At 34.3% G+C, this 16582-nt stretch overlaps 1 protein-coding gene across 1 annotated transcript in view; it reads left to right on the top strand.

Annotated features, from left to right (window-relative positions):
* LOC117125140 overlaps positions 1-9215 on the top strand; it is a 22162-nt gene extending 12947 nt beyond the window's left edge. The window contains exons 3-4 of the mRNA XM_033271541.1: positions 7397-7885; positions 9091-9215. Coding sequence (XP_033127432.1) covers positions 7397-7794 — 398 coding nt within the window. The 3' untranslated portion in view covers positions 7795-7885; positions 9091-9215. The remainder of the gene's footprint in view (positions 1-7396; positions 7886-9090) is intronic.
* The last annotated feature ends 7367 nt before the right edge of the window (positions 9216-16582 follow it).

The following is a 16582-nucleotide window of genomic DNA, read 5'->3' as shown; positions in this document are numbered from 1 at the left end:
GTTCCTTTAAGTAGAGTCAATATTTTAAAAAACGGGTTTATTAGTAGATTAAGTTCCTCGTATAACAAGTTAGTTCAGGACTATCCGTCTTTAGATTTATTTAACTCCAATCTGCACTTTTTCCGTCGTAGCGTTTTAGGCGTGATTAGTTAAAATTAACTTTGTTTGTGTTTCTGTTTCCGTCGTCTCGTCCTTTGTTAACCATACTGTAAGTGGCGGATTTGTGTCCGCTGTTGTTTTGGTGAATAAATAAATAAATAAATAAAGGACTAATGATAATAATAAATAATAGAGGACAGATGTTTGTGTAAACATAAAAAAATCACTGGATTACCAGATGCTGTATCTCAAAAACTAAAATCAATAAACGAAAATTTTGATAGACAAGCTTGTATAACGTATGGAAATTTAACATAAAATGAATTTACGAAGGCAGTATTGTACTTACCCTTCGTTCCATCAGACTTATTTTTTAGGGGGTTTTTGGCTGTAAACATAAAAAAATCGCTGGATTACCAAATGCCGTATCTCAAAAACTAAAATCAATAAACAAAAGTTTTTATAGAATAGACAGGCTTGTACAACGTATGGAAATTTAACATAAAATAACTGGACGGGCTTGTATGTAAATTTGTTATACAGTAATCTCCTTCAGCTTTAAAATGAATTCTAAAGGCACTTACCGTGGCTGTGTCTGTGTCTGCAAAGTAATAGTAAATAGTATAATATATTTTTATTTTTAAAAAATGCCATTTACGTATGATACGGTAGAAGGTTTTTATTTGTTTGAATAAAGACAAAAACATATTAAATATATGTTGTTAATGAAAATTGAACAGTAATTGAACTAACATGGAGAATATAATTAAAAAGCCTAAAAAGCGTAAAATTCTGGCAGATAAAACTTTTTAGTTTTACCGTTTGGTAGTGGCACATACAGGTATACGCTTTTTTCTTTTTAATACAGTACCCATTCATTCACAAAATACATACCTCCCACACTAACTATTTCTCCTTCCCACTGTGTGTCTTTGTTCCTTTTAAGTGTGACCTTCGTGCCTGGAGCGAAGGCCGCTCTGTCCAATGTGAGTGTCAATGACGTTGCAGGCTTGAGGTCGGTAATTGTTTCATCAGACCACTCTACGCAGCACCATTCTGGAAAAGGAATTTAGGGAGTTCTTAAAATGATTTGTATAGCACAGAGGTTAGACAGTGGGGAATTTAAATAAATAGATGACAGAAATAGTATTAAACTACATTCGATCGCAGGATTAGTGTAGTAGTATTAACAAAATAATAATAAATGTTCGGTAAGACTGATAAATGGTTTTAATGATACTGTAAGCCAGCCTACTAAAAAAATAGGCCTACGTGAGTGAGCTAGGAATATGCGTAGGCCTAATCAGTACATCGCTCTAAACCAAGAACATTAAATGTAAATGAGAAAATAACAATAGAAATACACGTTTCCTTTATTCAAATTCAAATTCAAATTCTTTATTTATTCAAATTCTTTATTTATTTAGCAACTAAGTAAACATAGTTGAATTTACAATAAAAAACATCATACAGTATAAATATATATAGAATCAATTCAGAATACAAATTTAAAAAATGTTTAAAATACGATAAAATTAAAAAAAAAAAAAAATCTCAAAGGTTTACAGAACAAAAAAGAAACAGGCAGAAAAAAAAAAAAAAGCTACGCTTGTACTGAGTGGCCAAAACATGCCCATTCGTACAGAACGCGTGTGCACGGTGTCTGTCAGTTGATGAATCACCTAAAGCGAATTCACCAACATTCAACCTAGTTTAACGAACAATATTACTGTTATATAACACACAACAGAAGTTAATGATCACAATCAATGTCTGAATTAAACTTATGTAAATAATCAAAGTCAAACAAGAAAACAACGCGTCGTATAGGCCACAACCCTAATACTATAACCTAGGGTCTGTGGGTAGGTGAACAACTCCATTCCTGAACCATCGCACATGCTCGTACAGTTTCCATGTACAAAGAACAATTTAGTCAGCTATTTTTAACATTTGACATGCTTTCCTTGTCTCAGATAACATTCCTGAATTGGCGGCGTACAAAGACTTGTGATTCTTCCAAGAGTTTCATTGAACCCTACTTGCGGAGAAGTTTCTCACTGAATTCACTGTTACTAGGCAAATTAGTACGGCAACTTGATGCCTAGAATATTTAAATATAACCTATTTATCAATAGGTAGTAGCGTGTAGCGCGTACATTTCTGAACTGTAACAAAATACTGAAATGACTTTGCACTTTACTGAGTGCTGTGTCATTGCTTCTCATTGGGAACCTTATTCATAAGAATTTTCCCCACTGAATTTCTATAGTTACTAACATCTGTTTTCTAAGAGAATCCAAGATTCTATCCTGACCTGACTCTTTAATTTTATCTACACCTACAGTATGTCCAAAATATCTAACTCTCCATTCCCTTCTGACTAGACTTGCTTCCTCTTTCTTTCTTTTTATACATACTCCAAGTACTGAAATACACGCCATCGTGTTGGGAATATTTGACATTCTTTTTGACCTAGAATTTGACCTTGTGGATCACGCAGTCGTGAAATTATAACTTATGTAAATTTGTGGCCCCAGGTGTTGGCTACAACATATAAAAAAATTTGGAGATGTAAAAAATTTTATAAGCAAGTAATATTTAATCAAACTTTGCCTTCAGTTGTGACTTGAATATACTGACTGATGGAGAACATTTAATATTGATCGGTAAGTTATTCCAGACTGCGAGTCCTGCCGCAGCAAAAGATCTTCCATACGCAGTGGATATTTTAGGTACTGACAGTAGGTAGTTATCAACATAACACACCGGTGTTATGCTGATAACAGAGTGACGATCCTTGCTACGGTATTTTGAACTTGCTGCAGTTTGGCAATCTCGTAGTCAGGTAAACCGTATAAACGGTTGCTGCAGGCGTTGAGGCGAGTGCTGACAAATGCGTGAATGAGCTTTTCGGCGGATGCTCTGTCGAGGTACTTGCGCACTTGACCTATTTTTCTGAGTGCAAAGTTAGCAGCCTTACAGATACTGTTAATATGGGATGACATTCTGAGCTAGTTGTCTATTGTAATACCGAGATTGCGTGCTGATGAAACTGTATGAACAAGATCTGATCCGACTTGAATGTGATCGATTTTCATAGTGCGATGTAAGAACCTGTACCTTATGTGAAGAATTACAGTTTTATTAACGTTCAGTTTCAGTTTATTAATGACCATCCATTTCTTGACATCTTGTATACAGGACTCAATTCCATCATGGGCATCAATAATATCTTCAAGTGGTGATGTATACAAATTAAAACACAAGAGGGCCCAATACTGACCCCTGTGGTACACCATCACTTACGGGATATGAATTTGATTCAGAGTTGTTAATGGTGACAGATTGAGTGCGGTTTAACATAAAAGATTGAAACCATTTGAGAACGGTACCGTCAACTCCATGTCAATTTGCAAGCCTTAGCAATAGTATCTTATGGTTTATAGTGTCAAATGCTGCGGTTATATCAAGCAGCACAAGTACTGCTTCGCTGTGCACATCTACCGCACAAAGTAGATCATTTGTGACACCTATCAGAGCGGTCTCAGTTAAATGATGTTTACGGTAGGCTGATTGTCTCTTACTGTGCAGGTTATTTGACACGAGATGGTCTGTCAGTTGATCAGCAACACATCTCTCGAGAACCTTTGAGATAAAGGATAAGTTGGAAATCAGACGATAGTTCTTTAAGCTCTCCGGGTCTAGAGAGGATTTCTTTATAAGTGGCATTAAACGTGCTTCTTTGAAGGTGTTCGGAACTATACCAGATGAGAGTGATTTATTGATGATGTCACAGATGGTTGGAAGGAGTTCATCGATGTATTTCTTTCAGAAGCCAAGAGGGTATGGGGTCCAAAGGACAAGAAGTCGATTTTGAGGTCATAATTATCTTTCGTAGATTATCTTGCGACACGTTGGAGAATGTTCTGAATGGGAGTACGTCAGCACGTTCCTCCTGCATATAATTAGCACTATCTGAGTCGTTGTCAAGTTCAATCTTAACCTTGAGAGTCTTGTTGCGAAAGAATTCAGAGAATCGGCAAGCAAGATCTTCGGAAGACTCATGTAAAGGTAAGATCTTCTTATGATTTTTAGAAGTAAGATTATTTTATTAATTTAAACAATTTTCCCTGTTCACATTTTGCCACTTGACATCTGTGAAAATCGGTTTTAAACTTTTCGAGCATTTGTTTATATCTGTTGCATTCAACATGATATATTTGTTTATGCACCTCTAAGCCAGACGAAACCCACTTTCTTTCACAACGGCGTTTAATCCGCTTTTGGTTACGTAAATCCTCATTATACCAAGGTGCGTTAGGTCTTAATGTTATCAACCTGGTAACTATTGGGGCATGTCGATCCAAGAGCTGAGAAAGAACGTTGTTGTATTAAGCTACGAAGGTGTCAATACCTGAAGCAGGAGTCGCTATTAGCTCTGATTTCATAATATCACTCTTGAAACACCCGATGTCAATTTGGCGACTTTTGTGAAAGGTGATCTTATGTCTGACTGAGTCTGGACATGATATATTTAAATGACATACAATTGGGAAATGGTCAGAAGGTTGATCACAGTGAATTTAAAATGTCGGATATAAGTTCATCAGTATCTCTAGAGATTAACAGGTCAAGTGTGTGACCACTCCTATGGGTGGGGCCGGTGACATGCTGTGTGAATCCGGCAATGGATAGAAGGTTCTTTATAATGTTGGCACCGCCATCATCTGTATTAGAGAAGTCTAGAAGAACATCTTAGTTGTTGTTTTGTTCTTTTTTGAGTATGGCGGCCGATAAACAATGAAAAGTCTACAAGAAGAAGGTCCATATGTTCGAATGATTTAAACGGAGGTCCATTATTGACTTTGACAAAGAAGCCTTTGCGCAAGATCATGCATACACCTCCACCAGTGGTGTGGCTTCTGGAACGATGAAAGTGTTCAAAGTCAGGAACAATGTCTGCAATGGCACGATGAGAGTGATCATCTTGGAGAGCCACTCAGACAGTAATTAATTTTCTTTTTGGTAATCCTGCCGGCTCTTGGGGGAAACATGGATTACCTTTTCGAATTTTCTGAATATTTTACTGTATTGTTATGATAAAAAAATAAAAGGCGAAATAAATTAAATGAATCATCATTAGTTAGCCATGATTCGGTTATAGCAAAAATATCTGACTTCCTAGTAAGAATGAAATCACACACAGACGCAGTTTTAGGTTTCATAGACCTAGCGTACCAAGCAGCAAAATTTACAGTTTGTGTTTGTGCATTATTACATGGCTGTGTTGTTACAGACACAAGATTGTGGTTCGTATTATATAATAATATAATAATAATCATAAACTCATTAGGTAACATAATTAATGACATTATATTATGAGTGCTTTATCAACAGATAGTCCAGCCTGTGTATTTGTTTCTAACACGATGGTTGTTTGTCAGATAATCGAAGAAGCTATAAGCTGCAAATTTTGTTTGTGCACACTCATGGTTGGCATCATATATGCTGTGCGATTTTGCGTTTTGACGATATGTTCGATTTCTCCTAAAGGAATTGTCATGTCTTAAAATATTAATAATACTTTTTACTCAGGGTTAATTGTAACAAAAGCATTCGCAGCTTAAGGAGAATTCTGTCTTCATCAAGACTCTTTCGACATAAACATCATTCCGACAACAGGAGTGACAAGTCTAGGAATTAGTGATCACTCGTTACCTATTTAATTCGGAAAACGAAAAAAGTTAAAATTCCCCAAAATTTTATAAAATCCCGTTCCTTTAAACAATTTGATGAACACAGATTTATTAATGATCTTAAAAACATTGAGTGGGATCTGATTAAACTTTACACTGATGTGAACTCTGCCTGGTCCCTTTGGAAATGTTTATTCAGTACTTTATGCAATCATCATGCCCCACTTAAAACAAAGATAGTTAAAGGCTCTTTGCCTGAATGGATAACAACAGATTATATAAGATTAACAAAAGATGGACTATTATTACAAGAAAGCCCATAAAACTAATGACCCTAGTGACTGGGACAAAGCTAAAGAGTTAAGAAATAAAGTAAATAATTTGAACAGAAATCAAAAACGAAAATACTGTACTAATACCATTAAAGAAAATTAAAAAAACCTAAAAATTATGGAACACCATAAATAAACTAATTCCTAAACATCAGCCAAGTGTAAATAGAGTTTATAAAAACAAAAGTTGTACAACTTCTGATAAAGATACAGCAGATCAATTAAACATGCATTTCACTTCAATAGGTAATTCTCTTGCAAACAAATTTTCTAACTCTGATGACATTATTGAGAGAGTTAATTCTTATAAGTATTTAGGTATAAACTTTGTCCCCAATTAAACTGGAAAGACCATATTGACAGCCTCTCTTCAAAGATTTCAAAATGAATTTGAATAATCCATCGTGTGAAATACTACCTTCCATCACACACTCTCAATATGTTGGCAAATGCACTAGTTATCCGCTTATTTGATTATTGTTGTTGTGTATGGTCTAATTGTAAAGTTGAATTTTCAGACTCTCTTCAAGTTTTATTAAATAGATTAGGTAGAATATTATTATCAGTTGATATCAAGACTCCTGTTAGTAATATTTTAAATTCCTTTGGATGGAGCAGACTCAATAATAAATGGAATGAACAAATTCTTATAATGTTATTTAAGTGTCTAAAAGGAAATGAATTATTAAATTCATAAAATTTATTAAATCTTCTTTTACCTTAAAATTAATTCTACATTGAAATTTGATTATATTACTTTCCCTAAGTTCACTCCTGCTTTTACATTTTAGTGCATGCATCTATTGCAGATTTTGTAATTAATTCTGTAATTCCAAATGTAAAATTTAAAGATATTAATTGATTCTGTAATTCCAAATGTAAAATTTAAAGATAAACTCTTATATTACATTTATTAAGTTACTTTTATTGATTGCATATTTTACTTTTGTTCTGTATAACAATACATACTTAAATTCTACAATGAAAATTTCTTGTTTTACATTTATTAGTTAAGTTATGTTTGAAAATTGTTGTTACTTTTGTGTGTCAAACTGAACCACTTTGGAAACCAGTACATTGTATTGAAAGTGTATTTCAGAATAAAGAAAGAATAAATAAATAAAATACTAGAAGTTGCCATGTTCTTGATGAATGAATTTGAGGAAGCTGGACAATAATATGGTTATAAGTTTCTCCATTTAAAATGTATTCAAAAAGGGTTTGTAGTTAGCCAGAATACTGCAAGACTTTTAATTCACATTATAGACCCTGATAGGATTGAGATCAGGAAAAGGAATCGAATCAAACGTATAATGTATCAAAACCCTGAACCCGATTTCATATGGCACGTTGATTCATACGATAAGCTAAAACCGTTTGGAATATGTATAAATGGTGCAATAGATGGATATTCAAGACATAATGTTTGGCTTGAGGCACATTCAACAAATAGTGACCCTGCAGTAATATCGAGCTATTATGTAAATGCTGTTAAGGAAAACGAAAAGGCTGTCCAAAGCGAATTTAGAGCTGATAGAGGAACAGAAAATGGACATATTGAACATATGCAACTGGAAGTTTTATATATGGGTCTAGCAACCACAATCAACGAATTGAATCTTGGTGGTCATTTTTGCGAAAACATTTTTCGCAATTTTGGATGAATTTTTCCAATCACTGAAAGACAGTGACAGATATACTGGTGAATTTCTGGACAAAAGCCTAGTTCAGTTTTGTTTCATGGATTTAATTCAAGTAAGTTTTATTTGTAGTTACATTTTAACAAAATTTTAAAATGACACTGAAATGCAGAATATTAGTGATCATAAAAAGGAAATCATCTTTCACAGTTGGCAATTAACCAATAAAGAGTTTCAGTAATACCATAATATGTTTGGTGCCTACCAAATACCCATTTCACACTAGCAAAAAATATTACAACTTTTAACAACTATTAACAAGTTGTAACAAGTTTGATATTCCGAGATTTTTGGTTCGTTTCACACATGCACTTTCAAACCATGAGAAATCTCGGGGAAAACTCGGAAGAATATTATGACTAGGCATAGAGGCCTAGGGTAGTACTAGTAGGCCTAGGCTAGTTGTAGGTTGTCTGAATTACATATCAACTACTAAACTAGGCCTGGTACCGAATTAACAAGATTATAAATGTTCCATGGTCCTTAGCCTTCGGAGAGTAAAACGAATTCAACTCCTAGCTCGCTTGCTGTAGTCGAGCTGGCGAGAAAGATAGGTCTAGGCTAGCTAGACGCAGTCGGGCCGCCGGCCGGTAGCTCACCATTGTTAGACTCAGAGGCAATCATTGCGACGAGCATCATAATGATTCGCTGTCGGCGTATTTTACGAAGCCTCGTGATTGTTTCTACATCAGACATGTGAAATTTAGCGAGATTTCTTTTGATTTTAGGTCTAGGCCTATTAACAAATGGTAGTAATGCTGATACGTTTTCCATCGCTGCCGCCATTCGTTCGAACTAAACAAAAAAAAAAAAAACAGCCCGCATGTCAAAATATGGACATGACGCATGCGCAGCAACAACTCGGAAGATTTCGGGAAAAAAACAGGCCTCGCGATGGTCTGTTTTTGTTCCGAGATAACTCAGGGGACCCCTGTGAAATATCGGAAAGTTTACAAGGATTTTGCTTTCACAGTCATCCAAACCTGGTTACAACTTGTTACAAGTTGTTAATATTTGCAAAATAGCATCAGTGTGAAATGGGTATTAGTTAAGGGGTAAAAGAACAAAAGGTTGCTGGATTGGAGAAACTGACCTGCTGTTGAAGCATAAAAACCAGAAAGGTGATTTCTGTGTCAATAAATGATGACAATTAACATGTAACTTATTTTAAAAACACATTTTGCCTATAGACTAACTGCACATTGAAAATCTTTTGCAATAAGTAGAAAAATTAATGGTTTTAATACTTTCTTGTTTCAGCATGGCTTACATGAAGTTGTTCACTTATGGAACACTCATCACATCCGCCCTAGCCGGAACCAGGTAGCTCCATGTGGAAGACCAACAATTATGTATAATCTCCCACACTCTATGGTGCTCATCATGAACTATGCTGGGTTAGCAATGTTGAAATCCAATATTGCCAAGAGGAATGTGTCCCAAAGGGTCCATATCCTTGTGATAGAACTGTATTTGAGCTATGTTGTATACTTATGGAAGAAGCACATTTTGGGAAACCTACAAATTCAAGTGAAGCAATACTTTTATATAATTTCTTGAGAGTGCATATTAACTGAACTATCATAATGTCTGACATTAACTGTTGTACATATGTGGTGGAATGGTTCGTTTATAAGAATTTAATAGTTTATTTAAAAATTATAATCATGACTTTTACACTGGATAAAGCAAACAGTTACTAATTGGCTGTCAGCCAATGCAAGATTTACCAGATTTTAAAGCACTGGGCCTATTTGTTGGGAAATTAGAGGAAAAATAATTTTTAAGTACAGCAGTTTCTATGCGCAAATTGATTAATGGCATGCTACATGCATCCGCAAGTAAATTTAATTTCTATGATTTTTTTTTTTTGCCCTATTTTGGGGTACAAATACGTATTTAATGGATTAAATGAACACAATTAAAACATCATTATTATCTGAGAAAAATTGCAGCTAGTCTGGAAGTCACACAATTCAACCTACCTACTGTATGCTCCAAGTAATTACCTTATAACAAGAAACTCAATTACTCAATTTTTAACAGCCACGGTGAAACTTGTCATTCTCTGATTTAATTCTCATGATTGACATAGGCCAATGATGAATGTAGATGTAGGATTCACTTGGACCTCTGCATTGCTATGATATTTACAAAAATGGTGGAGGGATCCTTAGGTCAATTTTTAGGCAGATTGTATACTTTGTGAAAAAAAAATTGGCATAAACCTTCATTATGATGTAACTAACAATACTATAAGGGGAGCCCAAAAATCTGAACAATTTAATGATGACATTTAGTTCAAATAATTTTTCAAAAATATAGAAATTATACAAAAATTCCAAATTTGGTATCAAACTAAAGCTTGGGCCTAACTAACAATTCCAGAAGGAGTGCCAACAAATCGGAACAATTTAATGTCATTTATGCCATGCCTTCTTTTTAGGCCAGGCTTTATTATTATATAATTATATGAAAATAATAGGACGTTCTTAGAAATATATCAATTTTGGTATAAAAAAAAGCTTAGAATCTAATACAAAAAGGGGAGCCAAAATTCAAACAATTTATGACATGATTTAGGCCACGCCCATTTTATAAGGCTTATAAAATGTAATTTGGTAAAAAATAATAAATGGGTAAATTAAGTCATGTTAGGTATCATACTAAAGATTATAAATTAACTAACAGTTTTAGAATAACAACAAATCTGATTAATTAATAACGTCATTTGGGCTGTACCTTTTTATAGGCCTAGGTTAAATATGTGAGAATGATAAAACAAAATGTTTGGTATTAAGCTAAAGCTTCTAATATAGCTAAAAATTTCAGAAGAGGTCTCCTCAAATTTTAATAATTTTGTGACATAATTTAGGCCACACCTTTTTATAGGCCTATATTGCGTATTTAACTCTGTTAAAATAACAAAATTTGCTCATATATAAGTTTGATATTGAATTTACTATAGGCACATATAAAACATTTTGTTTTCTTCATGTAGTATTCATAGATTACCAATTGTATTTACAATCACAGGGTATGTCATCGAAACACAAATTTTCGTATTATATCATGAACAATTTAATTTTAAAAACCAATGTAAACAAAATATATTTGGTGTACTAGGTACTACATGTTAAACAAAAATGTGTAGTATAGATAGTACATATCCTTTGCTTTAGTTCAATACCACACGACATATGTGAGATTTAAAAAAATTATTAAGTACCAGTAGTTGTGGAAAACCTTTCTAATTTGTTTAGTTTATAAGTTTTAATTTGATATTAAACTTGGCCTAACTAACATCATTAAATTGTTCATATTGTTTGGCATCGCTTTTATAATTGTTAGTTTGGTATCAAACTAAAGCTTGATATATTTATATAATTTTTATATATTTACACTAGTATGTAATATTTTAAAAACTGGTGCGGCCTAAATGACTTCATCAAATTGTTCAAATTTGTTTGCACCTCTTCTATAATTGTTAGTTTGACCCTAAGCTTTAGCTTGATACCAAATTAATATAATTGTGTATATTTACATAATAATGTAATATATCAAAATGGGCATGACCGAAATTAATCCTAAAGTAATTATTGAAATTAATATTACATTTTAGTTTAGAAATTGATGAAAATTTAATTTGAATAAGTGATCACACTGTTTCCTTCATATAAATAATCAAAAGATTTTAAAAATTGCCTTCAGTTCCTCTCATGCACTTTGCTTCTTCAAGACAATACTAACATCTGACATGGCATCACACCAAAAATATGTTGTTGTAATGGCAATGGTAATCTTGTAAGTATATATCTTTAATGAATTGCTTTACTAACAATTTTTTTTAAAGATATATACTTACAAGATTACCATTGCCATTAAAACAACATATTTTTGGTGTGATGCCATGTCAGATGTTAGTATTGTCTTGAAGAAGCAAAGTGCATGAGAGGAACTGAAGGCAATTTTTAAAATCTTTTGATTATTTATATGAAGGAAACAGTGTGATCACTTATTCAAATTAAATTTTCATCAATTTCTAAACTAAAATGTAATATTAATTTTAATAATTACTTTAGGATTAATTTCAATTAATGAATTGCTTTACTAACAATTTTTTTAAATCTGATATATTTTTTAATTTAACTATTTTTTGTTTTAAGGTAACTTTTATATCAAAACTGCTAATAGTGTCTGATGTAATAGATGCATGTTCATATGACAGAAATATTTTGCCTAAATTTGATGGATGCAGTTTACTTTACAAAACATGGCTACTACATTTAAATTTAATTTACAACATTGTTTTCATTTTAGTGAATGGTATTACTGAGAGAGAGCATATTACCTGAACTTGAATAAATTCTGTTTTCATGGTATTACAAATATAGTGTTCATATAAATGTGTTTAATTTTTCAGTCCACTTTTCAAAATTCAAAAAGGCATCCGAAGACATTGCTTATAATACACCAGTTTAATTAACAGATCAAATCGACAGTAGTTCAGCTTTAGTTGTGTCCAAGAACATCAAAATTGTTAATAAAATATATACTTTCTCATGGCAAACTAATTTTCTATACGACTTGTTAATACTATGATAAGTTTACTTTTGACTCAGTTGTAGTAATTGTCACATAGGTCTACTCACAATCAGGCCTAGTTATATGAGTCTAGCATCGTTTAATTAACTGACTAATTAATTTATATTGGCAACAATAAATATATTTGACATTTCAAAAAAAAAATTGCTTAAAATTGTTTTCAAAAAATGATAAAATGGGAGGGACAAATGTACCTCCAAGATCAATAAAATTATACTGAAATAATATTTCACATTATATTATATAAATGTATAACCTTTGCTGGACCACACTGGTAACCCTGGTGGCCCCTGATCCCCACCAGCTTTGTATTGAACAGTTGTCTTGGGCGAATCCAGTGGTGCAGTCGGTTTTGCTGTCATTTTTGACCAATTAATATCAAGACTAATTGAAAATCTTGTTCACACTATAGAGTCTCAAATCCGGTTATCAGCAGAATTTTCTTACCAACCATTGTGGAACCATTTTCCTAATATGGGAGTGTTATTTAAATACTTTTTTAAATTCAAACCAAACATGTTTTCATCAACACTTCAGTTATAAGCATCCTACCACTTTGAGCAGCTAAGATGATTTCTTTTGACATTGGTACTTCCAACAGCCCACCGCATGATTGTATGTAATCGTAAACAACTCTCTGTGACGTAATGGACTTCTCAGTGACAGGATTAGGAGTAGCTTAAAAACTTTCCAGAGACCAGTGTACGAGCAGTTCTCTGCCATGTATTCATAGTAGAATGTATCCAACCGGACGTTTCTTGTATCAAAGTCCTTAAATTTATGCTTGTTTGGGGCAACAACATGTACCAAAAATGAATCATACTCCTTCAAGAGCCCATCGCAAATATGTTCCTCAACCCATCTGCTGTTCAGCAGTGTAGAGAGTACACGACTGAAACGGGTTTTGCAGTCAGTTGGAACTGTCGCCATTTTCTGAGGTGCCATGCAAACTGAGTTTCTTGTCAATAAATATATTTGAGGGGACACTTTTCAAGGAGTTTTCTCACTGAATATACCAACATGTCCCGACAGTCCATTCGGAACTGGAGTTTTAGTCTTTCAGATGTCACCTTTGTTGCAATGAATTCCTTCAATTTGTAGGTAGCAGAGAATCCTACATGAACTAATTTTGGACGTAACAAAATGTTCTTATCTGTCATGTTGAGTTTCAATAGCAGTGGTGCTGTGTCTGCTTTCATTAAAACGTCTTCTTTAATGCATCTTGCCATGAGGTTGCATAGGAGGTTCTCCAGATCAGTACTCAAGAAAGGTATCATGGGAGCATCAGTTTGGAATTTGGTAAGAAACCCATGAAATTCTTCAGCAAATGACACGAAAAATTGAAGTTTCACCAACGTCATTGGGTCTTCAACGGCTTCTTTTACTTTGTTGAAGGACATTGTCTTAGGCACAGTATACTCCTTGGATGCTTCAACACTGTCGTTACATAGTTCTTCATCAAAGGTAGTTGCGCAGTGCCTCAAAGCATAAAGACTGCAACCATTTATCTTTTCATAGTCTTCTCTTCTTGCAGGTGTATCTTTAAAGAGAGTGTGCATCGCTTTCAGAAGCATGCACCTTTAAATGCTCCATGTACGATATGCAATCCACAACTTCCAATATTGATCAGGGATGGCGCAGAATCATCAGTTTTCAATTCAGCCGACAGTTTCTCATAAAATGACCAATTGACATTAGGTCCATCCATACTAACTTGAATCATGTTGTTTAACTTCAGCCGCTCTGTTAGTTTAATAAAGTGTTCCATCATGTCATCAGCTGTAGCATGCCCAATGAACCTGGAGTCAAAATACCTTGTGGTCACCCTCTTATTACTACTATCGAAGAACCGCACACATATATCCAGTTGTTTGTTTTGGGTATGATGGTTAAGGGATTCATCAAAAAGTAAAACATATTCAGAATCAATCACCTTGTCCATAAGCTCAGTTCTAACATATGGAGCCAAGCCAAAACAAACAATATATGCACATTTTCGCTCTCCGCAAGTGAAATGCTTTGCAATAGTGCTATCTGGAAACATCCTCTGAAACACTTGACTGACATTTTCACAACTCTTATACGAGTATTTGTCTACTACCGTCTTCATGGAAAATAAGATTCCAAATGTTTTTAAGTTTTATTTCCTATGGTCCATAGGAAATAAAACTTAAAAACATTCTTTTTTGATGCATTTATTGCCTACTTCAAAGCTTTGAGTAAACAAGACCTCAGCTCCACTATGATTGGGGCTGAGGAGGGAAAATTTGAGGAAATAGCTAGTACCCTAGATGGCCGGAGAAATGACGCTTTTAAATGTAGAACCTCGTTTTTACGTACCCCAGTTATACGAACCCTCTGTTTTACGTACGCCTCGTATGGACGATGACGTCATCAAAAACCCCGAAAAATATTCAAAACAAATGGCAAATTTGAGAGCAACCATAAGTAAAAAGAATATAACAATATATTATAACAATAAACAAACCATAATGCAACTTATGCAACCATAATGGTTGGTGGCGCCGAGTTGTCGGTAGCGGAGGGAAATGATCTGTGCTAATTTCCCCTTTATTTTCTCCTTTTTGATGTTGCATCTTGTGTTCATTGCTTGTGAAGTGTTTCCTGAGTCTAGTATTAAGTTATTTTCGTGGAATTTGTTGTGTGACGTGTCGATTTTGATGTATTTTTGATGTTTTCCGTTTCACCTGATTGCTAGGCCTGAACATTCCAACGCAACCATTTTTCAAGCCGCGTCAAGCAACTTCCGACTACTGGACTGAACGGATTAGAAGACTTGACCTAAGCCTAGGCCTATATAACCTTTTGCACCAACGTCTAATTTTACATGTACACACAGCAGTACCAAAGGAGCCATCTGAATTTGATTAAAGGAATCACTATTACACACTCAAGCTCAAGTGAAATCAATATTTTTAAGTCTTTTCTACTGGATCAGATTGAGGCACGACGGAAGCCATGTCTAAGGTCAGTGACCCCAAGCATCCCGAACTTGACCTCGCAGTCTGTCGACAACAATCTCGCCCGATCAGATACTCCAGGAAAGATATTCTCAGCTTGAAATTCAAAAACCACAAACCGTCTAAGGATGTGTTTTATATAATCAACAAACTAAGAATTCAACGTTATAAACCAAGAGGCTGTCGTGCTGGTAAAAATAAACAACGTGCGATAAAGCCAATCATTTCTTCAAACTGCAGGAGAAATGAGAAACGAAATAAACGAGAACTCAGGTTTGTGTCTACTACTAACTTAGTACTATTGATCAACAACAGATGGTCTTTACCTACTCTGTTTGTGCATAATGCTAGATCCATTTTAAATAAGATAGATGAACTCCGAGTAAGAGTTAATCAAAATCATCCAGAAGTTATTATTATTACTGAATCTTTCCTCAAACCACACATTGATGACTGCCTGGTGGCTATTGATGGATATACAGTTATAATAGCGGATCGTTTGGATCGTCTTCATGGAGGTGTGATAATGTATATTAAAGACGATATTCCATTTAAACTATGGGGTATTTTTAGAGACCCTAATCACGAAAGTATCTGGGTCACCATGAGACCCAAATGTCTTCCCAGATCAATTGCAAATATTTCGATTGGAGCATATTACCATCCGCCAAATTCTGTTGACTATATCACAGTGGATCACATCATCCAAATGCTTGATCGAATTTGACAAAAACACATAGACACAGGCTTTTTCGTGGCAGGAGATTTTAACCGAATGAAAGTCCGCCAATACCCACTAAAGCAACTAGTATCTGTAAACACTCGAGCTCAGGCTACTTTAGACCTTATTTACTCAAATATGGGTAACTATTTTAATACTCCATATATTGAACCAGCGCTTGGTCTGTCAGACCACCATGTTATTATATGCAAACCCAAATCTATCATAGCTACAGCCCCTCCAGCAGTACACCTTTACCAAACAAGTTGTTAGTGAAAAAGCCAAACTTAATTTTGCAGAAGAACTTGCCAGCATTAGATGGCATGAACTATACGCAGCCGAATCATGTGAACTTCAGTATGAGTTTTTCAGTGGGGTGCTTCTTGAACTCATAGATCGATTTTTCCCTTTCAAAGAGTTCAAGAAAACCAACACTGATAAACCA

This window comes from Anneissia japonica, unplaced genomic scaffold, assembly GCF_011630105.1.
Source record: "Anneissia japonica isolate Jap-2015-1 unplaced genomic scaffold, ASM1163010v1 scaffold9_len2422644_cov172, whole genome shotgun sequence".
Classification (NCBI taxonomy): domain Eukaryota; kingdom Metazoa; phylum Echinodermata; class Crinoidea; order Comatulida; family Comatulidae; genus Anneissia; species Anneissia japonica.
Note: the sequence above shows the minus strand (reverse complement) of the source record. Positions and strands in the feature narration are given on the sequence as shown.